Below are 27,901 nucleotides of genomic sequence, written 5' to 3'. Positions count from 1 at the left end.
GAAGGTTTTATCCCTGGTACAAAATGGAGCGTCAGGTTAATGCTCGACCACCTCTCCATTCATTCCCCATGAGGCGGCCATAAAAAGCCAAGTGTAGCCTCGGCCGAGCAATAAGGAATGAAGGAGGGCAGACCGAGCATGCGAACTTCTGCTCCATTGTAAAATCCTCCCATTGGGACGATCAATGCGAGTCCAGCGCTCAGAATCCCGACGATTAGCAAGTTACACGGTGTTACAAACGTTTGGCCCTCGGACAATTTTGAGTGTTCCTGATAGATTTTTTCATGCCGATTTCAGAAATGGCTTCAGATTTTTCCTATCACATAAGGTTTTTGAGAAATTATACGATACATTATAATCTGTGTTTTTAGAATTTTAACAGAATATTATAAACGAAAGTCGTCTGCAAAACATTTTTGAACAATTGCTTTTGCTACTGATATCGATGCACACGTATGTAGTGTCTCGGATGTTATAATGTAGACTATGAACTGGGGGTCATCGCTGCGTTGCCTCGAGACCTCTATGGTTGTTGATGGCAGATTGCTATGATCACCCCCCTTTTGCCCCAAATAAAATAATAAAAAAAATAAAATTAATAAATAAATAAAATTAAATAATAATAAAATAATTTTAAAAAAAAAATCAAACCTACACATATTTTGGTCATTGCAACATTGCATTAAAATGCAATAACGGACAATCAAAAGAACGTAGCTGCCCTCACACAGCCATATTGACGGAAAAATAAAAAAAAGTTATAGCTCTGAAAAGAAGGGGAGCGAAAAACAAAAAATTGAAAAAAGCTCCGGTCATGAGGAGGTTAAAAACCTAACGTGATACAGACTTTTGGAGCACATATTCGTGTCCAGCATATCAAATTCTACAAGATACAATAATATTTTCTCAAGGGAGAAGAACTTCCCTGAAATTTGCTGCGCAGTGTTATCAGCTACCCTGAGGATAGATTTTTTTTTTTTGTTTGTTTGTTTCCTATCGGACAGCACAGTTATATGAATAAATTACATGATTTAATAAAACTTTTCTAAAAAAAAAAAAAAAAAAAAAAAGTTATTCAACAATTTGCTCAGCTCCCCCTGTCTACACAACATAACGCCTGCAGATTAAACTTTTTTTTCCATTGTGACAAGTTTCTTTAAGAAGAAGAAAAAAAAGTGTAAAAATGGAATGTGCTGGCAAGTTCAGCGAGACCAAAAGTCCAACAGAGCACAAAAGACAACCAACGTGGAGGATGACAAAATTCATTAGATTTCACAATACAAACTGCAGACTGTATATTATAAGAATCCCTCGGCCCTAACGAGGCTGCCGTACTTTGATAAATCCGTGTCAGAAGGACTGTATAATCCCGACATTAAGATGAGCTTTTTATGACTCCAGCTGTAGAAAGAAATAGCTCACAAGTGTACTCAGTCTCTGTCCACACAGCCTGACCTGCAGCTGCAGATTGTACTGAGCAGTGTGTGATCTCCGCAGCAAGAGGGACACTGAGGCGCTGTCCATCAGGATAGGTGGGTGCAGACCGAGTTAGGGGATGTGCACAAGTTCAGGTTTTTTCGTGTTTTTTTCGTGTTTTTTTTTTTGCGATAAAAACGCATTACAAGCTGCAGACATATGCATCCTATCATTTAGAATGCATTCTGCAATTTTTGTGCACATGATGCGTTTTTTTCCGCAAAAAAAACGCATTGCGGTAAAAAAAAAAAAGCAGCATGTTCATTAATTTTGCGGATTATTCGCGTTTTTCCCGCTATTCTATGCATTGGGAAAAAACGCACAAAAAACGCGTCAAGAATGCGAAAAAAATGCATGTGGATTTCTGGCAGAAATGTAGAAATGTCCGGTATTTGTCAGGAAATTTCTGCTAGAAATCCTGACGTGTGCACATACCCTTAGGGTTTCCCCAAAAGGATTAAACCGTTAAGGCCCCCATACACATTAGGCCAAGGTCGGCTGAATCCGCCAATGTCAGTCCAATTATGTATTTTGATCCCTAACGAACAATGTTGGGGTGAGATATGGATCTGCCACATTAAAATTAGGACTGCTAATCCTTTTGTTCCCTATGAGATAAGCTGCTGCCAGAGATGTGTGGCAGCTGCTTTCTAATAGATAACAAAGGAGCCCTCAGCAGAACAAGTGTTCCTGTGTATGGGAAAGTCAGGCAAGATAGCTGCCAACAGAACCATGAGGGTATGTTTCCACGTGGCGTATTTGCTGTCCAGATGTTACAGCATAGTGGATTGGATTTTATGAAGTCCCATATCCACTATGCGTACAAAGACGCAGGTGGCAAACCTGCGTATACAGACATGCGGCGCGTCTTTATAGACAGCAGCATGTCTATTTATCTTGCGGAGACGCTCAATCTTCACAAGATAAATAGCACCGTTCTATGTACAGGATGCGGCGATTCCGCATGGTTCAATGAACACATCCGAAATCACCACGCGTACAAAATCCGGCAGCGCCTTGGATGGGGCGGGTGTCCACTGCGTGCCATTCCGAGCCGTGGAAACATAGCCTTATTTGACCGACACCTGTCTACTGTGTAAAGAGAATCCTGCTCAGGTCTGGAAGATCTATTTCACAATATTTGGGAATTTGTTACATGAAATCGCTATCTCTAGATGCGAGCCCTTAGGCTGCATTCACACCTCTGTTTTACACGGTCAATAGCTGCTTGAGGTTTCAATTTTTACAGCATTTGGACTCACAGTAGAATAGATGTATTCACATATCCATTAAAATCAGGGCTGAGAGAGTGAGATCTGTGAGACTTGGTATGTCCGATTCTAATCCGACTCACCCATTAAAGTCTATGGGAATCTGCATACACAGGAAGAAACATAGAAGACAGACTGCCAGCGACCCATCCGAGTTTCATCCATTTTTAACTGAACAATTAAGAGATAATAGAAAAAAAAAGTTCAGTCTACCTGCGTCAGTGAAAAAAATGGATGCGAGAAAAAAAAAATGCAACTGGGGTGACACCCGAAAGAAAAATTGGTGCGTTTCTTGCAGGTGGTAGCACTTACACAGACGTGTGAATACAACCCCAAGCTCACAGTTGCTGGAGTGCCATTTTTCTGCCTCTGCAACGGAACTTGCAAAAACAGAAAGAGATTAATTTTATGACAGACACAAAAAACAAGATTTCTGAAATGTGTGACGCACGTGAACCTGGCATAACACAAACATAATGGCCGATTAGACTTTACCAGCCTGCCAATTCCGGGATCAAGAGTTTATGGACAGGTGTAACCAATAACAATTTAAGACAGAACGTTTGGAAGAAAAGTGAAGATGCAAAGCAAAGTATACCACATCATCTGCCACATGTCATGTAGATAGACAGATCATGCTCAACAACAGAGTGCAAAAGTAACCCAAAGAATAGAATATTCCTCATTGATGGAGCAACACCCTACTGAGCGTGCGGTTCCCTTACACACTTGAAGACGCTGAAGTATAAGCCTGGCCAGGCTTCTCAAGGAAAGGGACAATCTAGTATTCAAGCAGTTACCAACTATAAAGGATTTGTAACTATTAAAGGCTTATTTTAACCATTCTGTTTGATTACCCAACTACTGAGGAACTGTGTAAAAATGGCTGCAATTCCTGAACTGTCCTTAAAGACTTGATGGTTTTATTGGGATACAGAGAGTAAAGTCTGAAAATGCTGTCCCGGCCTAAACACCTGGTCCGGACTATATGAGTGGATTTACACAGACTTGTAGCGCTAATGCCCACCGACCAGCTACATGTTGTCGTTCAATAATCTTTTTAGAGAGGCCAACGGCACTTCATCTGCACAGAACAATCGGTTATTGGTCGTTCTGTGCTCATCGGCTGCCTTGGCTCTCAGAAGCACGAAGGACTGTTTACACGGAACGCTGTGCTGCCGAGAACGATGATCATTTCAGCAAGTTTAAGAAATAATTTCACCCAAATGAGCCAGTTTACAATGGCCAATCATTGGGAAACGAGGGTTCCTGGGAACGAGTGTTCCCAGTAATAGCGCAGGGTAAAAATGTGCCCCAGGTAATACAGCATTAAATAAACAAATTATATTGTATGATGGTATCAGAAGCCATTACCATTGTTTCTGAATCGAGACACCGAAACAGCCCTGCTTTATTCAAGGTCATTCTGATTATGTGGATGAATAACTTCCCCTATCACAGGATCAGCACAAGAACAGTTCTCTGAGATAATAAGCCTTCACAGCCATGGACCCATTTACAAAGGAGCACTTTTTGGTGGCAGAAAACGACACCGTTAGCTCAGAAAACAGTTGTGAACATGACCAGAAATTAATGAGGAAATGGCAATAACAGTTCTGTTATTAACATGCCATATCACGTACATGAAGGCATTGTGGGGGTACAGTATGTGGAGGGTCTCAGGAGCTGGATTCTCTGCACCCGCAGCTGATGCGGCTGCAATAAAATAGCGTGTGTGTAAAGGCCGAGCCTGCAGATGAACTCCGATCCATTGCCATTAACTATTTCAATTACATTGTCACTTTCTGTAAGCAATGTTTAAATAGAACACATGCCTTTGATTGCGCATACCAGCTCCTGGTGACACCTGTGGCACAATTGTGGGGCGCCAATGGGCTACCATGAAAGCCTCCATCACACCGCCTGTACATAGTCCTCTTAAGCGCAGCTCTGGCAATGACCTAATGCAAACAGTGTGACTGAGCAGACCACCACCACTCCGTCACACAACCAAGTGGTCCCCCAGTAATCTGATACAGATTACACTTCCTAGATATTGGTCACCAAGATCAGTAGTGGAAACTGCTACCTACCACTAGTGATTACGTCAAAAATCCCAGGAACGCACAAGTACAGATGAACAACACCAAACGATAAAAAGGGTACAAAGAGTGTAATCTATGATTTTAAAAAAGATAAGAAATCTGCCGCAGAAGGATGTGGGATTCTGTACACCCCAACACATGTACGCTGGCTCAGGCTGCTCATCTCCATTATGGCTTCAACACAGAAAATAAAGTTTCCTGCACCAACACATAAGAGGGCTATATGTGCCGGGGCAGCTGACTGCTCATCCCAATGGTAAAGCCAGGCCCCTTCTCTGTCATGGCCTAGATATTGACAGAGTAAGGGTCGAGCAACTGAAATGAGCCACGTTATACAGCACTGGTCATCAACACAAGATAAGGTGTTGTGTGCCAATCTTGGCGCCAATGTCTTCAGATTGGGACACCTTTTCTAATTCATGTATTTATCAGACAAGGCTATAACTTGTCCGCCTGCTGTACATCTATACCATTGTTGGGAAGGAACACAAAGTTCGCTAAGAAAGTAAAATTACTATGCTCTGTTAAAGGAGTTGTCCATCCCCGGTAAAATCATTTGTAAGCACTGCAGTTTGCAGAAACTAAACAGTGTGTAATATGCACAGTATTAGGATTCTGCTCTGCCTGTCAGTTCCAGCAGCCATTGACTGCCCGCAAGTGTGTGTGTGCCTGTGTGTGTATGTGTGCGTGTGCGTGTGCGTTACACAATGCTAGGATTCGGCAAGATGCAGTGCTAACCAAGGATTTCACCGGGGTGGACAACCCCTTTAACATCTCTAAGAATGCTAGACTTTGTGATAAAGAACTCCATGATCTTGCTCCTATGGAGCCAAAGAAAAAAATCTAGTTTTTGCCAGCTGCCACAAAAGCACGCTCATTACTTACATATTTATACAACAGTCATTGATTTCAATTAACACAATATAAATGGCTGAGAACGTGTCGCATTTGTACCAATTGTGAAGATCAGAAAGTCACAAATGAGACGTTACAAATCCTGCTATAAAGTATAGCTATAGGAATACAAGTTGCAGTTATAAGGCTACCTTTTCTTACTAGCAAGTGAATAGTTACGTTTCTGCTGCAGCATGGTTACACTGAAAAAACAATCCTGAATGTTCCAATTCAAGCTGTTACCAGGTTTAGATGTGCAACTTTCCGGCTTCCAAAAACAGTCCAATGACAAATAATGTAAGAATGCAGCGGCTGAGCAGCACAGAGGAACACGGAGCAGCGTCTGGGCACCTGTTATTCAGTCACGTTTAAAGAGAACTGTCACCTTATAAATGGTGTACAATCTATGGGCAGTACGGTATGGAGCAGAAGCGGAGCATACCGATATATACGGTAGGTCTGTGGGCAAAGATTCAGCATGGATTGCATTTTAATCATATCAATCCTTTCTCTTTCCATGCTAAATAGTTAAGTGGGCGGTCCTAATCAGTGACCTTCAGCCTTCCATGAATAGATGATCAGATGGCACTCGCTGTCAATCAGATTAGGACCACCCACTTAAGGGATTTTTGATGAATAATATACAAGATACACCAAATCTTTTCTCTTAAAGGGAACCTGTCACCCCAAAAATCAAAGATGAGATGCGGCCACCGGCATCAGGGGCTTATCTACAGCATTCTGTAATGCTGTAGATAAGCTCCCAATGTAACCTGAAAGATGAGAAAAAGACGTTAGATTATACTCACCCAGGGGCGGTCCCGCTGCGGTCCGGGTCTGGGGCCTACTATCTTCATACAATGAGGTCCTCTTCTTGTCTTCACGCTGCGGCACAGGCGTACTTTATCTGCCCTGTTGAGAGCAGAGCAAAGTACTGCAGTGCGCAGACGCCGGGAAAGGTCAGAGAGGCCCAGTGCCTGCGCACTGCAGTACTTTGCTTTGCCCTCAACAAAGCAGGTAAAGTACGCCTGCGCCAGAGCGTGAAGACAAGAAGAGGACGTCATCATAAGAAGATGGGAGGCCCTGGACCGGACCGCGACGCCCAACGGACCCGGACCGCCCCTGGGGGAGTATAATCTAACCTTTATTTCTCACGCACACAGTATTCTGCTCAGTCTCTCCTCCCCTATAATATGCTGCACACAGATTTCACAACATGAGCGAACAGGTTCACTTTACCTTGACCAAAAGCTGACCCCATCATTAAAGCTGCAGTTACATTGTAACATTTATGATGAAAAAAAAAAGAAAAACACAATACTATTTGTTCACAGACATTTAAAGCCAAGAAAAGTTGATCATCATTATTTTCTGTGGTGGTAATTACAGCTCTAATTATAATAAACTATGCTAAATAGTAGTAAACAGCAAACGTGCTTGGATAGTGAGTTCTCAAAGCATGCTCGGGTGCTAACCGAGTGTCATCTGCGTGGGTGAATAATATGTTCGGGTCCGCGCCGCTGCACGACTCGTAGGTGTTAGCCATAGACATCAGGAATTGCCTAACAAACAAACAGACAATCCCTGAATATGTTGCAGCTAAAAGCCACGAGTCATGCAGCCGCGGGGACTCGACCAAATTATTTGACACGGTTAGCACCCGAGCATGCTCAGATAACACGATATCCGAGCACGTTCATTCATTACTCCTAGATAGATAGATATTATATATATATATATATATATATATATATATATATATATATATATATATATATATATATATATATATATATATATATATATATATATATATAATTGTCTATAAGGGTTTTTCCGTCTGTCTGTCTGTCTGTCTGTCTGTCTGTCTGTCTGTCTGTCTGTCTGTCTGTCTGTCTGTCTGTCTGTCCTGGAAATCCCGGCTCTCTGATTGGTCGAGGCCGCCAGGCCTCGACCAATCAGAGACCGGCACAGCATCGACGTAGAAATCCCGGCGGCCTCGACCAATCAGCAACGGGCACAGCGAAGATGATGTCATAAAGGACGTAGACATCTCACGTTTCTGATTCAGCGACGGGCACAGTATCGACGTAGATGTCATAATGGTTGCCATGGCGACGATGAGGTCATAAAGGTTGCCTCGACCAATCAGCGACGGGCACAGTCTGCCGCGAATTCTGGAATCATCATTGTCCATATACTACAGGGACATGCATATTCTAGAATACCCGATGCGTTAGAATCGGGCCACAATCTAGTATATATATATAATTGTCTAAGGGATTTTCCGTCTGTCTGTCTGTCTTTCTGTCTGTCCTGGAAATCCCACGTCTCTGATTGGTCGAAGCCGCCAGGCCTCGACCAATCAGTGACGGGCACAGCGACGATGATGTCATAAAGGTCGTAGACATCCCGCGTCTCTGATTGGTCGAGGCCGCCAGGCCTCGACCAATCAGCAATGGGCACAGCGACGATGATGTCATAATGGTTGCCATGGCGACGATGATGTCATAAAGGTTGCCTCGACCAATCAGCGACGGGCACAGTCTGCCGCGAATTCTGGAATCATCATTGTCCATATACTACGGGGACATGCATATTCTAGAATACCCGATGCGTTAGAATCGGGCCACAATCTAGTGTGTATATATATATATATATATATATATATACATATATACATATATACATATATACATACAGTGGGGCAAAAAAGTATTTAGTCAGTCAGCGATAGTGCAAGTTCCACCACTTAAAAAGATGAGAGGCGTCTGTAATTTACATCATAGGTAGACCTCAACTATGGGAGACAAACTGAGAAAAAAAATTCCAGAAAATCACATTGTCTGTTTTTTTATCATTTTATTTGCATATTATGGTGGAAAATAAGTATTTGGTCAGAAACAAACAATCAAGATTTCTGGCTCTCACAGACCTGTAACTTCTTCTTTAAGAGTCTCCTCTTTCCTCCACTCATTACCTGTAGTAATGGCACCTGTTTAAACTTGTTATCAGTATAAAAAGACACCTGTGCACACCCTCAAACAGTCTGACTCCAAACTCCACTATGGTGAAGACCAAAGAGCTGTCAAAGGACACCAGAAACAAAATTGTAGCCCTGCACCAGGCTGGGAAGACTGAATCTGCAATAGCCGACCAGCTTGGAGTGAAGAAATCAACAGTGTGAGCAATAATTAGAAAATGGAAGACATACAAGACCACTGATAATCTCCCTCGATCTGGGGCTCCACGCAAAATCCCACCCCGTGGGGTCAGAATGATCACAAGAACGGTGAGCAAAAATCCCAGAACCACGCGGGGGGACCTAGTGAATGAACTGCAGAGAGCTGGGACCAATGTAACAAGGCCTACCATAAGTAACACACTACGCCACCATGGACTCAGATCCTGCAGTGCCAGACGTGTCCCACTGCTTAAGCCAGTACATGTCCGGGCCCGTCTGAAGTTTGCTAGAGAGCATTTGGATGATCCAGAGGAGTTTTGGGAGAATGTCCTATGGTCTGATGAAATCAAACTGGAACTGTTTGGTAGAAACACAACTTGTCGTGTTTGGAGGAAAAAGAATACTGAGTTGCATCCATCAAACACCATACCTACTGTAAAGCATGGTGGTGGAAACATCATGCTTTGGGGCTGTTTCTCTGCAAAGGGGCCAGGACGACTGATCCGGGTACATGAAAGAATGAATGGGGCCATGTATCGTGAGATTTTGAGTGCAAACCTCCTTCCATCAGCAAGGGCATTGAAGATGAAACGTGGCTGGGTCTTTCAACATGACAATGATCCAAAGCACACCGCCAGGGCAACGAAGGAGTGGCTTTGTAAGAAGCATTTCAAGGTCCTGGAGTGGCCTAGCCAGTTTCCAGATCTCAACCCTATAGAAAACCTTTGGAGGGAGTTGAAAGTCCGTGTTGCCAAGCGAAAAGCCAAAAACATCACTGCTCTAGAGGAGATCTGCATGGAGGAATGGGCCAACATACCAACAACAGTGTGTGGCAACCTTGTGAAGACTTACAGAAAACGTTTGACCTCTGTCATTGCCAACAAAGAATATATTACAAAGTATTGAAATGAAATTTTGTTTCTGACCAAATACTTATTTTCCACCATAATATGCAAATAAAATGTTAAAAAAACAGACAATGTGATTTTCTGGATTTTTTTTTCTCAGTTTGTCTCCCATAGTTGAGGTCTACCTATGATGTAAATTACAGACGCCTCTCATCTTTTTAAGTGGTGGAACTTGCACTATTGCTGACTGACTAAATACTTTTTTGCCCCACTGTATATATATATATATATATATATATATATATATATATATATATATATATATATATATATATATATATATATATATATATATATATATATATATATATATATAAACACACACATATATATATATATAAATACACACACACATATAAATACTAGATGGTGGCCCGATTCTATTGCATCGGGTATTCTAGAATATGTATGTATATAGCACAGGCCATGACATTCTTGAGTACCCGATGCGTTGATACAGGCCACACAGTATATAACAGTGGCCACGCAGTATATAACATTGCCCACATAGTATATAACACTGGCCACGTAGTATATAGCAACTATGCAGTATATAACGCAGCGCACAGAGTATATAACACTGCCCATTTAGTATATAGCAGCCATGTAGTATATAACGCAGCCCACACAATATATAACACTGCCCACGTAGTATATAGCAGCCATGTAGTATATAATGCGGCCCACGCAGTATATAACATTGCCCACATAGTATATAACACTGCCCACGTAGTACATAGCAGCCATGTAGTATATAATGCAGCCCACGCAGTATGCAACAAAGCCCACGTAGTATATAGCAATGTGGGCACTATATGCATGGTTAAAAAAAGACTTAAAATAAAAAATAATCATATACTCACCTTCCAAAGGCCTCTTGAAGTCCTGGCGCCTGTGTGCGGTGCACGCGGCAGCTTCCGGTCCCAGGGTTGGTATCAGCGCAGGACCTGTGATGACGTCGCAGTCACAAGACCGTGACGTCATGGCAGGTCCTTCTCGCATAGCATCCTTGGCACCGCAACCTGCCGCTTGCACTGCCGAGGACAGCACGACGGCAGAGGGTGAGAATAACCTTTTTTTTTATTATTATTATTTGTAACATTAGATATTTTTACTATTGATGCTGCATACACAGCATCAATAGTAAAAAGTTGGTCACACAGGGTTAATAGCTGCGTTAATGGACTGTGTTACACCGCAGCATAACGCGGTCCGTTAGCGCTGCCATTAACCCTGTGTGAGCGCTGACTGGAGGGGAGTATGGAGCGGGCGCTGACTGCGGGGAGGAAGGGGCGGCCATATTGCCGCCGGACTGTGCCCGTCGCTTATTGGTCGTGGCAATGGTCGTGGGCGTTTTGCCACGACCAATCAGCGACTTGGATTTCCATGACAGACAGAGGCCGCGACCAATGAATATCCGTGACAGACAGAAAGAAGTGCAGACGGAAGTGACCCTTAGACAATTATATAGTATATATATATTATATATACACATACATACATACACATATCAGAGATAGAGAACATAAGTGTTGGCAGGTGTGAAATACGCGCATTTATACATTCCAATCAATTCCCATGAACAGGAAAAGAACCGCATGTGCCTAAGTGGCCACATTAGCAATCATTAACTGTGATGTCGCAATGTGACACTGCAATCATCATGTCATACAACTGAAGTCACTGTGTAACTCTGCCTTATTGACCAGCACTCAGCACATTTAAGGAATCAGTGGAAGACAATTCAGCTCTGGATACCCCCGATCTACTAGTAAACTACAAATATGAAGAACAGTTTACTGATGGTACAAAATAAAAGGTTGAACTAATTTATAGGAGTTCAATAGATTTTCCCACCACAACATCATAACAGCCTTAAGGCGCCCATACACAGATAAAAGTTGGCTGGAATGGCTAGTTTAGACCATAATGAATGATTAGTGAGAATCTATCATCAATTTTCGACTGATGAACAATCGTTATCGGTCAAACCACAGATAAGAACTGACAGTATCATAGGCTGAAAAAAAAAAAAAAAAAACCCGTGGCCAATGCAGTTAGATATATTCTGGGACGTCGACAAACAATAGTCAACAACCTTAATACACCTGGTAGGCAATAGTATAAAACAGCTCCTTCACATAGAAAGAAAATAATCAAAATTAGGAGATATGGACAATTTTCATCTATAACAATGCTGCCGTGCTTACTGGATGATAGTAAACCTTATCCTTGATCATGGTGTTAAAATATATAAAAGGAAGGGGATTATCAGCATGCAAATTGGCCATGGGCGGTGGGATGAGTTCTGGATAAAGGAAGCAGCCACTGACACACTATGTATGGTCCATGAACCAACTCCGAGAGCACAATTGTTTTTATTTAAAGAGATTGCCCACTACTCTGACACCTTTGAATCCCTTTGTTCCCCCTGCCCCTTCCCTCCAGTAAAACAACTACATGAACTAATCTCTGGTGCTGTTCCAGCGGTGTCAGGACGGTCTTTCTCGGGGTCATGTCAAGTGACCCCTGCAGCCAATCAGCGCTGGCCTCACCCTCCTCTCCATAATTGACATCCGGATGAAGTGTGGGAATAGCAGCAGCTCTCACTTCTCCGGATCTCTTGATTTGTCCAAGGTAGGGAGCGCGAATCGAGCGCTGATTGGCCGCAGGTATCATGTGACATAACCATGTGACATATGCCCCGAAAGAGCCAGTGCTGACACTGCTGGAACAGCGCCGACACCAGAGGTGAGTAAGTGTTGTTGTTTTACTAGGGGAAAACATGGATTCAGAAGGATTTCTGAGTAGTGGACAACACCTTTAATGTGTAATGGAAAGTTAAAGGGGTTGTCCATTACCTTAAACAGTCTCTCTAAGGCCGCCGTCACACATGCGAGTTTTACGGACGTAAGAGCACAGAATCTACGTCCGTAAAACTCGCAAAAAATACGGCACAATTATTCTCTATGCCCCTGCTCCTATTTGCCGTATTTTACTGATCAGTATTATACGGCTTTCTACGGCCGTACAAAATCGCAGCATGCTGCGTTTGTCACCGTACTGCGCAAGAAATACGCCAATGAAAGTCTATGGAAGCGTGAAAAATACGGATTACACACGGACAAGCAGTGTGACTTGCGAGAAATACGCAGCGCTGTTAGAGAGAAAAGCCGGTAATTCAGTGCGGTGTACAGTAAAATCACACTGACAGCTTACAGTAGAATAGGTAGAATAAATGTGTACACATAGAATAGGTGTATATATATATATATATGTCAGTGAGACACATATATGTATATATATTAATATTTATTCCAGCGCTATACAGCTTGAAAGCCTGTAATTCAATTACCGGCTTTTTCTTTCTCCTTCCTAAAACCCGACATGATTTGAGACATGGTTTACATACAGTAAACCATGTCTTCTCTCCATTTTTTTTGCAGATTCCACACTACTAATGTCAGTAGAGTGTATCTGCAAAATTTGGCCGTTCTAGCTCTTAAAATAAAGGGTTAAATGGCGGAAAAAATTGGCGTGGGCTCCCGCGCAATTTTCTCCGCCAGAGTAGTAAAGCCAGTGACTGAGGGCAGATATTAATAGCCTGGAGAGGGTCCACGGTTATTGGCCCCCCCCTGGCTAAAAACATCTGCCCCAGCCACCCCAGAAAAGGCACATCTGGAAGATGCGCCTATTCTGGCACTTGGCCACTCTCTTCCCATTCCCGTGTAGCGGTGGGATATGGGGTAATGAAGGGTTAATGCCACCTTGCTATTGTAAGGTGACATTAAGCCTAATTAATAATGGAGAGGCGTCAATTATGACACCTATCCATTATTAATCCAATTGTAGTGAAGGGTTAAATAAAACACAAACACATTATTTAAAATTATTTTAATGAAATAAAAACAATGGTTGTTGGAGTATTTTATTCAACGCCCAATCCAGTCACTGAAGACCCTCGTTCTGTGAGTAAAAAAACATAATAAACCAACAATATACTTACCCTCCGCAGATCTGTAACGTCCAACGATGTAAATCCTTCTGAAGGGGTTAAAACATTTTGCAGAAAGGAGCTGTGCTAATGCAGGCTTCTCCTCGCTGCAAAACCCCGGGGAATGAGTCTAAATATAGATCAATGAGCTATATTTAGCTTCATTTGCGGTGAGGCTCCCTCTGCTGGCTGTTCATAGATCGTGGGAACTTGCCTAGAAAGCCAGGGAGCTTTCTAGGTAATTTCCCACGATCTATGAACAGCCAGCAGAGGGAGCCTCACCGCAAATGAAGCTAAATATAGCTCATTGATCTATTTTTAGCCTCATTCCCTGGGGTTTTGCAGCGAGGAGCAGCCTGCATTAGCACAGCTCCTTTCTGCAAAATGTTTTAACCCCTTCAGAAGGATTTACATCGTTGGACGTTACAGATCTGCGGAGGGTAAGTATATTGTTGGTTTATTATGTTTTTTTACTCACAGAACGAGGGTCTTCAGTGACTGGATTGGGCGTTGAATAAAATACTCCAACAACCATTGTTTTTATTTCATTAAAATAATTTTAAATAATGTGTTTGTGTTTTATTTAACCCTTCACTACAATTGGATTAATAATGGATAGGTGTCATAATTGACGCCTCTCCATTATTAATTAGGCTTAATGTCACCTTACAATAGCAAGGTGGCATTAACCCTTCATTACCCCATATCCCACCGCTACACGGGAATGGGAAGAGAGTGGCCAAGTGCCAGAATAGGCGCATCTTCCAGATGTGCCTTTTCTGGGGTGGCTGGGGGCAGATGTTTTTAGCCAGGGGGGGGGGCAATAACCGTGGACCCTCTCCAGGCTATTAATATCTGCCCTCAGTCACTGGCTTTACTACTCTGGCGGAGAAAATTGCGCGGGAGCCCACGCCAATTTTTTCCGCAATTTAACCCTTTATTTTAAGAGCTAGAACGGCCAAATTTTGCAGATACACACTACTAACATTAGTAGTGTGGAATCTGCAAAAAAAATGGAGAGAAGACATGGTTTACTGTATGTAAACCATGTCTCAAATCATGTCGGGTTTTAGGAAGGAGAAAGAAAAAGCCGGTAATTGAATTACCGGCTTTCAAGCTGTATAGCGCTGGAATAAATATGAATATATATACATATATGTGTCTACTGATATATATATATATATATAGAGAGACAGTATATATATATTTTCTTTTCTTTTTGGGACACATGGATCACTTCTATAGCGGTATGTTGGTTTTGCTAGCCTGCGAGAAAACCACGCAGTACGGATGCCATACGGATTACATACGGAGGATGCCATGCGCAAAAAACGCTGACACACCCTGCCTACGGAGGAGCTACGGACCACTTTTTTCGGGACTTTTCAGCGTATTACGGCCGTAATATACGGACCGTATTGTTTTACGCTGTGTGTGACGCCGGCCTAATTAACACTCTTTAAAGCCAAGCATTTTTCTAATTGACATTTGTATACAATTCCTACTATTACCTTGCCAATCTCACTTTAGTTTTTATTTATTTTTTCCCACTTCTGAGGACGTATCGTTTGAAACTCCCAGAGATGGGAGAGGTTATTAGAGATGGAGAAGATCTGCTCGGCTCTCGGACTGTAGTACTGCCCAGTGTGTCCACTCTGGCATTCTGATAGTCAGCAATGAAAGAGAAGACACTGAGTACATGACGGTTATCTAATCCAAATCCTTCTCGGTGTGTCCTTTCTCCATTCCCGTTCTGTCATCCTCGTCCTCTGATCTGAAGCCGCCATGAACTCGGTCAAGGAGAGAGAACAAAATGAGCAGAGGAGCAAAACACACAAGTCCGGTCATTAATGACAGTCTGCTTAGGAAAAAAGAGAGCAGATCAACCCACTGAGCGATCATCAGTGGTGACAACGTAAATGGGACTTGTAAGGGGACAGAAGGGAAATTTATACAAGAGCCAATTAGAAAAAAAAAGCTTTGTTTGTAAAGTTATTTAGAGGCACAAGTTAAAAGGTATAGGACATCCCCTTAATGCCAGTACATATTAGATGAACGTCAGCTGAACCAGCTGTCTTCTGCGGGACGAGCTGACATCCAATGCCCACCTGTTCCCGACAGATAAAGTCCCCCTCATTTTCCCCAAAATGAAATAAATAAAAAAACATTTATTTTTGCTGCATGTGTAATTGCCTGAACTAATAAAGTATAGAAATAATGATCCCACATGGTGAACACAGTACCAAAAAATAAACAAATTTAGTTGCTACAATTCTACATGAAAATGTAATCAAAATTGATCAAAACTTAGCATGTATCTGAAAATGTTACGAGTAATAATGTTAGCTTGATGTGCCATGAAACAATAAGCCCTGATACAGCACCATCAATGGAATATAAAAAAAAAAAAAAAATGTATGGGAATTTAAAAAAAAAAAAAAAAAAAAGGCAAGGTTGCACACAAATGTAACTTTTGGCGTTTTCATGCCACTTTCGGCCACCTCCAGAAAAATGTGCGGATCTGGGGAACAACAAGCTGTGGCAATCCCCACTCGTGATTCTTGACAAGTTGCGCCACAAATTTTTAGTGAGAGGCACGGTGGCGCACGCCACTTTTAATAAGCGCCTGATTCACTCCACCCCACGTGAATAATGGCAGTCTTGATGAATCAAGGTCATAGCGACACGTTGATAGCACACTGGAGATTTCCACTTCTAGATACTATATAACCTGCCATTAACAAGGAGCTCTGGCACTATAATTAGGAATATAATCACATCTCACAGAAACTATTGCCAAACAATAGCTGGGACAAAAAAGGAAAAAACAAAACAAACAAAAAAAAAAACACATCAGTGTAGTCAGCACCATCTATGATGAAAGATGGGACCATCCCAAAACCTAAGGGTGTAGCCCTACAAGAAACTATTCAATGCCCTTTTTAATTTTAGATCTTTAATCAAAATTAATTACCTAAATAGAGTAGTAAGTAGTGTCACTGAGCAGGGCTGCTGTTTATTGTAATGAAAGACAGTTCATCAAATACCACAATTTTTCTTCTTGGGGGACAGGTGAATAACCATTGTGACTGATGTTATTAGAACGTGAGCTTGACTACAAGTCACCGTGTAGTCCAAGCTTTTACGCCCTCACTCCAGTAGGGTTATTTTTTTTTTTTTTTAGCAGACCTGGGGTGGTGGTATGTTTATATAAGTTCCCTGCCCCAAGTTTTATACTTCCTAACAGCTGTCTTCTTCTGCTCTTCTGTTCTCCGCACCACTTTGGTCAGTCTTCTGCAGGTTGTGACCTGCCAGATCCCTCCAGTGTTTGATGGCCAGGCCCGAGGTCTCTCCTCAATGTAAGTGTATGAGAGGCAAAACGATGCCAGAACGAGGGTCTCATGGACTCACATTGAGAACTAGTCACAAGATGGAACTGCGGGAAGAGCTGAAGACGGCAGCTGGTAAGTATAATACTAGGGTCAGAGAACTTAGATTGGTTGCACCACTCCAGCACTGAAATTAAAAAAAAAAAAAAAAAAAAAAAAGCTTTAAGCCAAGATCGCACGACCAAAGAGGAAAAAAAATGTCCAATTTTCATCCACAAAGAGCGACAATTTTTTATAAGTATGGTCATCCGTTTAGCACTTGTTTTGACACATCAGCAGTGAATAAAAAAACTTACAAGACCAAAAACAGGTTTCCTAGGATAAGAAATGCAATGAATCCATACAAATCAGATGCTTTGTGGTGGATTTTTTTTTTTGCACACCGACTTAAATAGGCAAGTATCATTGGAAAAGTGAAGAAAGTAGAACGTGCTGTGATTTTTTTTCAAGTGGACATTTGGTTTGTGTGAAACAATAGTCATCTGAACAGCCCCATTGAGTAACATTGATCTTAGTGCTGTCCGGCTGTCCTTTGAGGTACCGTAATTTCTTTCCATGGACAGCACATGGAATGAAAATACAGTTGTGTGAACGTAGCCCAATATGGATGTATTAGGTCCCATCAAAGGGATGAATAGATATAACCAACGTGTATTGCCTTACCATGAATCAGCTTGTACCCAATATATTTTTAGAATGGGTAGCCATACTAAAGTCTTATCGTTACAATATTATTCTGAATGACAACACTTTAAAAGTGTTTATTATTCTCTGTTATTGCAGCCTTTATCTGACTCTGAGACGTGTTAAACTGGATTAAGAATTAAGGATTAACTAAAGTCTCAATTTTCCAGCTAGAAAGTTTTTAATTAGAAAACGGAAAACAATAGCCTCTGTTATGCAAGCCCCACATTCCTGATACTTCGCCTGCTTAACAGAAAGAAAGCATCGAGCACAGGACACACACTCACCATACCAAGCAAGCACAGGACACATACCGTACCGAGACCAGGGCACATACACAATACAGAGCGAGAACAGGACACATACTGCGCCAAGCACAGGGCACACGCAATACAGAGCAAGAACAGGACACATACTGCGCCAAGCACAGGGCACACACTCACCATACCAAGTGAGCACAAGACACATACAGTACTGAGACCAGGGCACACACACACAATACAGAGCGAGAACAGGACACATACTGCGCCAAGCACAGGGCACGCACTCACTCACCATACCAAGTGAGAACAAGACACATACTGCACCAAGCACAGGGCACACACCATACCAAGCAAGCACAGGACACATACTGCGCCAAGCACAGGGCACACACTCACCATACCAAGTGAGCACAAGACACATACTGTACTGAGACCAGGGCACACACAATACAGAGCGAGAACAGGACACATACTGCGCCAAGCACAGGGCACACACTCACCATACCAAGTGAGCACAAGACACATACCGTACTGAGACCAGGGCACTCACAATACAGAGCGAGAACAGGACACATACTGCGCCAAGCACAGGGCACACACACGCCATACCAAGCAAGCACAGGACACATACTGCGCCAAGCACAGGGCACACACCATACCAAGCAAGCCACAGGACACATACTGCGCCAAGCACAGGGCACACACTCACCATACTAAGTGAGCACAAGACACATACCGTACCGAGACCAGGGCACACACATAATACAGAGCGAGAACAGGTCACATACTGCGCCAAGCACAGGGCACACACTCACCATACCAAGTGAGCACAAGACACATACCGTACCGAGACCAGGGCACACACACAATACAGAGCGAGAACAGGACACATACTGCTCAGATAACACGTTAACCGAGCACGTTCGCTCATCACTACTGGCCACACATCAGATAGATGTTGGCCAAACTATTGCTCGGCTGGCTGCTCTCTCCCAACACCCCCATTCACAAGACAGCTTGGCTGAGTGATCCTGTGGACATAAAGAGGTTGTCCACTACTTCAGCATTGATGACCTATCCTTAGGATAGGCCATCAGTGTCTGATTGATTGAGGTCAGAAACCAGTCATCCTCACTGTTATCAGTGTTTGCGGTGTTGACTGCTGGCCGAAAATACTCAATAGCGGACTTGTCGCAAGTGAGTACTTCTGGCTAATGGCCGCCGACACCAACAACAGCTGATCGGCGTGGGTGCAGGACCACGACCAATCAGATATTGATCACCTATCCGAAGGATAGGTCATCAATGTTAAAGTAGTGGACTTACATAAAGGCAGTTTTGTTACACTGACAGAAATCTGTCCAAGAATATTAGGACTGGTGCATGTAAGCATGTACAGTAGGGAGCTCCGCCGAAGATTTCCTAAATGACAATTCATGGTATAGGTTGACAGTGTAGACAGCAGTGTGAGCAGCCTCTTCTTACTTTGGCACTCCTTTTATCTTCAGTAGTAGCTCAGAGACAGGGTGAACAGCAGTGTGAGCAGCCTCTTCTTACCTTGGCACTCCTAGTATCTCTAGTATTAGATCAGACAAGGTGGACAGCAGTGTGCGCAGCCTCTTCTTACTTCGGCACTCCTTTTATCTTCAGTAGTAGCTCAGAGACAGGGTGGACAGCAGTGTGAGCAGCCTCTTCTTACCTTGGCACTCCTAGTATCTCCAGTATTAGATCAGACAAGGTGGACAGCAGTGTGCGCAGCCTCTTCTTACTTCGGCACTCCTTTTATCTTCAGTAGTAGCTCAGAGACAGGGTGGACAGCAGTGTGAGCAGCCTCTTACCTTGGCACTCCTAGTATCTCCACCATTAGATCAGAATGTCCCCTCTGAGCACATCATCTTAAACAAGAAGGGAGGGGAGAGCAGCCTTCTGCTGCACATACTCAGTCACCAGTCCTATTAATATTCTAAGACTTTTCTGTGAAAAAAAGACGATGGATATATTAAATCTATAGTAAATATCTCCCTAGAAAAATGTTTGATACTGTACTATTTACAAGTATTTACAAATATATTTATAACTACATTTTCTTTGATTATTTTTCTATTCCCACAGAATCCCTTTAGGAAACTGGCAACTCTTTGTGCAGGACAAATGGGTAATGGGAAATAATAGACTGACAGGGCTAAAGTTTACTATTGAATTGTTTAGGAGAATCAGGATATTTAGCATGGTACCCAACAGTGCTCACAGTGCTACCTGGGCTTATGCCTACTCACAGATTGGCTCTGGGCAAGCAGATACTGATGTAAAATAAAAAATCCTCACCAAAATACAGAATGAAAAAAAGAGAAAACAAATAGTGAACACAACCCAACTTTGCCATTCAATTGCATTAGTTATTTGGTCCTTAGTAACACGTTGTAGGCGGTGCTGATGCTTTGTATTTTGGTGCGGTTTATACACGCACAGGTTAAACCTCATGAGAAATACCGTAAGTAGAATTGAAACCTTCATACATCCTACAGATCTGAGCCCGATTTACATCTATTCAGTGGGTTATTGGAAACAGTCAACAAGCTGGTTACCATACACCTAACAACTTCACTGAGCTCATAAACAAAGCGCGGTAGTACACGATTTCCCTGTGTCACATTACCGGGCTGTACCTATATAAACTTTATCTGGATGCAAATCATTGAAGGAAACAGAGCCAGTAAAGCATGCTGGGAGATGGTGGAAACATTTCTAGATACAGCTGTACAGACGGCTTTTTAGGTCATACTGTATCTGCTGAGCACCTAGTTGGAGATATTGCTGCAGATCTGCCCACATTTCACCATCAGCATTACAGCAGATATAGCAGGCAGTGGATGGCAAGTCTGCAGCTGCAGAGATAAACAGAGGCGCTCCTTGGGTACCACGTAGGCAACGGGTGAGTTGGAGGGTTGGGTGCTCACCTGATCAGGCTGTGCACAGCACAACTATGTAAAAAGTGATGTATAATCCAACCGTCACTGCTGTTCTGGCCGCTGCCCGCATTCTAAATGGAGAGAGGACACAAGTAAGGGAGAGGAGTGCAGTGGATCCCGGTGTTGTCACTGACAAAGGTTAATCCAGGTGTTGTGTATAAAAAAATCTCCACTTTAGGGCAATGCGAGAATGGAGTATGTTCTACTCCGAAACGAACTGCAATAAATTGGAAGGTTTTTTTTGTATACTTTACTGGCTGGAGTGACCTTTGTCAGTGGCAGCAGCCAGGATCCACTGCACCCCTCTAGACCTGGAGGAAAAAAATCCTCTGCATTTTACACCCTCCACTGGCTGCAATTCTGTGTCAGATTAGGCACAGCAGGATAGTCCCTCCATGTAGACAAAAGTCCGGGTCTCCACTCAGTCTGCAATAAAGATCCAAGGAGCAATTCCTACAACAAGCAGCACAACAACCTGCCTTCCCCTGCCATCCATTTGATACATTTCTGACAAGCACGCTACTACATATCAGGCAATGCTATAAACCTTAAAAAAAAAAAAAAATTCCAAGCTGTCCAACTCTGCATTCTAATTTGCACAGAGCACCGATGAGCGTCTCCTGGGCCGGCCTCCGCTGCCCCACTCTCGGGCCGGCCTCCGCTGCCCCACTCTCGGGCCGGCCTCCGCTGCCCCACTCTCGGGCCGGCCTCCGCTGCCCCACTCTCGGGCCGCCCTCCGCTGCCCCACTCTCGGGCCGCCCTCCGCTGCCCCACTCTCGGGCCGCCCTCCGCTGCCCCACTCTCGGGCCGCCCTCCGCTGCCCCACTCCCGGGCCGGCCTCCGCTGCCCCACTCCCGGGCCGGCCTCCGCTGCCCCACTCCCGGGCCGGCCTCCGCTGCCCCACTCCCGGGCCGGCCTCCGCTGCCCCCCTCCCGGGCCGTCCTCCCCTGCCCCCCTCCCGGGCCGGCCTCCGCTGCCCCCCTCCCGGGCCGTCCTCCGCTGCCCCCCTCCCGGGCCGTCCTCCACTGCCCCCCTCCCGGGCTGTCCTCTGCTGCCCCCCTCCCCACCTAGGAACAACATGGATGACAGAATCTACTTTATCCACACAGACTATAGAGCCTCACGCCTGCGCATGTGTAGGTTCTCAGCTCTTTTCCGGTTGTGTTAATCAATAAGCAGAAGGTGGCACTACAAGTCAGGGAGGGATCGCAGAGCATGGATGCCCATCAGACCACTGGGTACACATTACTATGGAGCACTGGGCAGCCTCAAAACTTTTTCAAAGGTATACAGTGCTGCCTGGGGGATATAGGGGCCTTGCTAGAAACGGATTAAATGGCTGGAAAATGTGGTGGCAACTGCTTTTACAGGGAAAACCTGATGCCAGGTCCCCTTTCATTTCTCCTTATCTGGAATGAAAGGCTTAGTAGTGACTAATCCTGACCGTCACCACAGCCTGCCTAGCACAGGTCTGCACACACTGCGTGCTCACAGGACATAGGCTTGCAGTGTGGCCCCGTAATAGCACAAGGGTGCAACATAACATGGATGTGTAAACGGGCTTAAAGCTTAAAATATTGGGCTTCATTTTCACTGCTTTCTGGATATTAGGACTCTGAACGATCACTGAACACATCCCTATTCACTCCCATTTATTATAGACAGCAATCCACAATAACTTGCTGCAAGTATTTTTTAAATGAAATTAATTGCAGCGATCATTAGTAGGTATTGTATGGTGACTGTAGATCCCCTAGGGAAACATAGATTTATCACATATTATGGGACAGATTATAATGGTGCACCAAATGAGCGGTGCACCAGATTCATCAACAGGACCTGTGCCAATGGATCTACAGGGATAAGTCTGCCCCAAAATCTGAACACCCACCACACTACAGCAACTGGTAACACGGACAATATAATGAAGAGACATAGGTTATCCTATAAAACGGATGGATATTTTGTGAAGGAACTGCCAGGGCACAAGTAAACAATGCCAACTATGCAGCCCTAAAGTTCACACACAAACAGTACATGCAGTGTATTCAGGACGCTTACAGTTTGCCCCTGACTGCAGCCTTGTTTGTCCGCATACCAGGGAGCCACACCGTGTGTTCTGGGCACCGCACAGGGGGCTCCGTACTGCCGATTTAGGAACAACTTCTAACCCTTTAGTTACAGACGGATTTCTGGAGTTTAGGACGATTGCAATTATCTAGGTCTCAATATTCAGCCGCTCACATCATTATGTTCTCTCATGTGGACACGTTGCACATAGAATTTTTCATTGAAGAGTGAAGGTTGATTTTTTTAAAATTGCAAATACAAAAATAGTACAAGTGAGAAGACACTTTGTACCATACAGTATCAGAGAAGTGGTCTTTTTTCTCCTTCCCGACTAATCATTCACTCTGTTTTATTAAGGCTGTGAGCACACGTTGCTGATTTTTTTGCGTTTTTTCACTATAAAAACGCTATAAAACCGCAAAAAACCAGCATACATTATGCATCCCATCATGAATGAATGCCGCAATTTTTGTGCACATGATGCATTTTTTCCGTGAAAAAAAACGCATCGCGGTAAAAAACGCAGCATGTTCATTAATTTTGCGGATTTCCCACTATATAATGCATAGGAGAAATGTCCGCAAAAATCCGCAAAAAAAAACGCACCAAAACGCTGTGAAAACGCGCAAAAAACGCATGCAGATTTCTTGCAGAAAATTTCAGGTTTTTCGCAGGAATTTTCTGCAATAAATCCTGAATGTGTGCACATAGCCTAAATGCGGACATTCACATTACGGAGATCAGAGATGATAGCTGATGATTATAAAAGGTGTATTGAGGAGGAGCAGAAGTGAGGGGCGATGAGCGAGGGGTTGGAGCAATAGTGATTATCTGCAGCGAGGAGCAGGCGCTGCCAGATCTTCCCATACATCGGTTACACTTTACAGGAATACTTACTGCTTCTGTTTTACAAGTAGAGGCATCAGCAGCGTATGGTTGCAGATGACCTACACCTCCCGCTGTCACTCTTGTGGTGAGGCGCAGATATACCCTGTGGTACACTGTGACTGGAGGTGGATTATTGGCATTGGGTATGCTGTAATGACAGCGCTCAGGTAGCCGTCCTCCCTGCTCTCCCCAGTGATCAGCATATCCAGGGCTGTAAAACGGTCACACTCAGTAATGTACTAAGCATTCAGGAATGCATCAGGCATGGTAAAGGGGTCCTCTAGACAATGGGGGAGACCAACATGCTAAGCGTGCCAGACTTCTGGTGCGATTTGACCAATAAACTGTATTTCAGGAGTTGCACTATGTTTATTATGTGTTTTAGACACTGTCTGCAGCTTGGCTGACAGGAAGATGGGACTTTCTGATGAGCCTTGCCATTTTTCAGCAAAGAGGCAACGCCTAGCTATCAACTCCATGCACCCAAAAAAAAAAGTGCCAGAATTTTGGCAGAAATTTCTGACATCAAGTAATTTAACTAACTGGTGGTGTAAACTTAGGCCACACAGGTGGTCTAAGAAACCTGTGCACACATTGCAGATTTGCCACATAATTGTCACTTTTTTTTTTTTCGGCACAGACTTGTCACAAAGCCTGAAAAGTTTCATGACGCCAACAAAGTGAATCAGAACCTACGACCCGCTACGCTACGGCCCACCAACGCTACGGCCCACACACGCTACAAAAATGTTGAAAAAACGCTGAAAGTAGTGACATTTCTCCATTTGTCCAAAAAATTCTGCAAAGCACAAAATACTGATGACAAAATAAACAAGCTGTGTGCATGAGATTTCTGAAATCTCAGACAAAGCTGGCACTGTCAAATACAGCTGAAGATTAGCATAAAAAAAGCTGCAAAAACACCTAGTGTGAACATAGCCTATGTCAATAAGTCAAAAATAAGCAACGTGTGCATGAGGCTTGGAATATGCAAGTGTGAACCCGGCCAAAGGAGTATAAACTCAATGGATGTGCCAGGGTCCACAAAGTCAACATTTCAAGACCAAAATCAATCATCTATCTATATATATAATTGTCTAAGGGTTTTTCTGTCTGTCTGTCCTGGAAATCCCGCCACTCTGATTGGTCGAGGCCGCCAGGCCTCGACCAATCAGCGACAGGCACAGCATGGCGACGATGATGTCATAAAGGTTGCCTCGACCAATCAGCGACGGGCACAGTCTACCGCGAATTCGCCTCGACCAATCAGCGATGGGCACAGTATCGACGTAGATGTCATAATGGTTGCCATGGCGACGATGATGTCATAAAGGTTGCCTCGACCAATCAGCGATGGGCACAGTCTGCCGTGAAATCTGGAATCATCATTGTCCATATACTACGTGGAAATGCATATTCTAGAATACCCGATGCGTTAGAATCGGGCCACAATCTAGTGAGATATAAGTATGGAGTGCTGTAATTTCCAACATCCAGATTCTGCAATAAACATGTACCGTCATGGCCAAAAAGGTTGGCACCCTTGAAATTGTCCCACAAAACTCCCAAAATGTGCCGGAAAAATACACATGTGCTTAACAAAACATATGAAATAACAATAAGTTTTTGGAAGAAACTTCATTGTGTGGAACAATTTTAAGGGTGCTAACACTTCCATCTGTGAATGTGAGTATTTCTTAATTTATCTTTAAAAGGCCGGATTATTTTTTCTCATTAAATAGGTGCTTTTACCAGAGCAGCAGCTCACAATCACTTTATTGACACTCCTCGCGTCCACCATGAAGGAAGACATATTATACGGTGGGGAAGGAGAGGCTTACCTTGCTGCAATACAGCATCCACAGCTCGCAGAGTCTCTCCTTGGATGCCATCCTGTGACCTCCACTTCACAATTTCACAAATATGTCTCAGAACCAGTCCATCAACATTGTCTAGCGTTTCATCCTCCGTAGTTTACATTACCGTCAACGGTGATGTACTCCCACCAAACAAACAAAACAAGATAAAAAGAAAGCACAGAGGCGAGTTCTCTGCAGATCAAACCAGCACAAAACCAGCTTAACAGGACTTGGACATGCTTATAACGACCAAACTACCTGGAGACAAAAAAAAAAACTAAACTGGTGGCCCGATAAAACGGACTTGTGGGATGATCTATGAAGTGTAGGCAGCAGACACGTTAGTTCTTATACTCCAGAGCGCCTTCATTAGCTTCAGCACCAGGTAGTCTTACATCCATTCCCAGTGATGAGAATCAAGGCAGAGATATCAGGAAGACCAGCTGGTCACGTGGTGATGGGTAGAATAACGCTGAGCCACCTAGGATAAAAGACAATGTATTAATAACAAGCGGTTTATGATCCCTGCAAAACCATTCACAATGGAAACCCTTCTACGGATATCTGCACACTGAGGATTTGGGGCTGATTTTTCCAGTTTTGGCTGAAAAATTGTGCAATTTTGTTGCAATTTTTTTCATTTATTTAAATAGGTAAAACAAATGGTGTAAGAATTGACATACTGTAGATCAGAAAAAAAACGCTTTGAATGTACAAATACACAGAAAAAAAAGCAACATATGCATGAGATATGAGAAATGTCATTCCCTTTGCCGGTACTGTTAAACACTGCAGTTATTACACGGTGAGAAAAGCGTGGCAAGAACATAGCATGTGAACAAACCCAATATGCTGCATCAATTCAAGTGCTTCAGGGAGATAACAGTTCACAAGGAATCAAGTCTATGTATTTACACGTAAGCCGGGTCTGTGAGACATGGTCCATGCACAGATCAGAAAACCTGGCCTGACCGACGGCTCTCCAGACCTGAGCCAACGGCCCCACAGACATATAGAAGGAGACCCCGCAGTTGGGCCGGGTACTGCAATCCTGGCCCAGATGTGGAAACCCAGCCTAAGGGCTTATTTACACAATCAGTATTTTACATAAGTATTTGTAAGCCAAAATCAGGAGAGGAACAATCAGAGGAAAAGTATAATAGAAACAAGTCACCACTTCTGGATTTATCACCCACTCCTGGTTTTGACTTACAAATACTTACATAAAAATACTGACCAAACACTGAACATGGCCTAGTACTGACATACACGTAACACTGATGATGAGGTCCTTATACCTGATCATTGAAGAGACTTGGACATCAGGAAATCATCGTTAGGGCATCTATGATATGTACGAGTAAGGATAAGTGCACAGTGCGCTTTTTTCTGGTAATATTTTCACAGGCCTCTATTCACTAGACAGAGGCCAAAAGAGGGACCTTATTAGAAAGGTGTATTGGTATTTCCTACAACACTAAAGTACCATAATTAGCAAGTGAGACCTGTATGGGAAAGCAGAGCACTGTGCACTTTCCCATAGAGGGAAGTCACAAAGAAAATCTTACCGGTAAATTTAAAAAAATAAAAAAAAAAGGCATCAAGCTGCAAGGAATAACCTATGCAATCTCCAGCTCCACAGCATATTGCACACAAGTGAGAGCGGCATAAAGGGAATGGCCGCTTCTGTTTAAAGCCATCAAACCCTTCTGGTCAATCAGCAGTCACCGTGTCATCACAATATTCCCCCTGTGCAGACTGCACAAAGGAGGCATTCACACACGATGGCACTCTGCTGTCTGGTCCAGTGCATGAGGCTACAGGGCTTTAACAAGATTTTAACATGTTTCACTTGTAGTAATCACATAAAAACCATGGTAATCTTGCACGGGGTCCTGTGACTGAACCGCAAGAGAAAAAAAAAGTGTATCTGCTAGCAGGAGAATA

General features: G+C 43.5%; 1 protein-coding gene across 3 annotated transcripts in view; it reads right to left on the bottom strand.

Moving 5' to 3' along the window:
* Window positions 1–27,901, bottom strand: part of NBEAL1 (neurobeachin like 1) — a 287,965-nt gene that overhangs the window by 222,092 nt on the left and 37,972 nt on the right. For all 3 annotated transcript variants that reach the window (XM_069733637.1, XM_069733636.1, XM_069733638.1), the window contains exon 2: window positions 25,937–26,435. In XM_069733637.1, the coding sequence (XP_069589738.1) occupies window positions 25,937–25,987 (51 nt within the window). In that variant the 5' untranslated portion in view covers window positions 25,988–26,435. The remainder of the gene's footprint in view (window positions 1–25,936; window positions 26,436–27,901) is intronic.

Source organism: Ranitomeya imitator, chromosome 7 (assembly GCF_032444005.1).
Source record: "Ranitomeya imitator isolate aRanImi1 chromosome 7, aRanImi1.pri, whole genome shotgun sequence".
Taxonomy (NCBI): Eukaryota; Metazoa; Chordata; class Amphibia; order Anura; family Dendrobatidae; genus Ranitomeya; species Ranitomeya imitator.
This window is presented reverse-complemented; position numbering and strand designations above follow the sequence as displayed.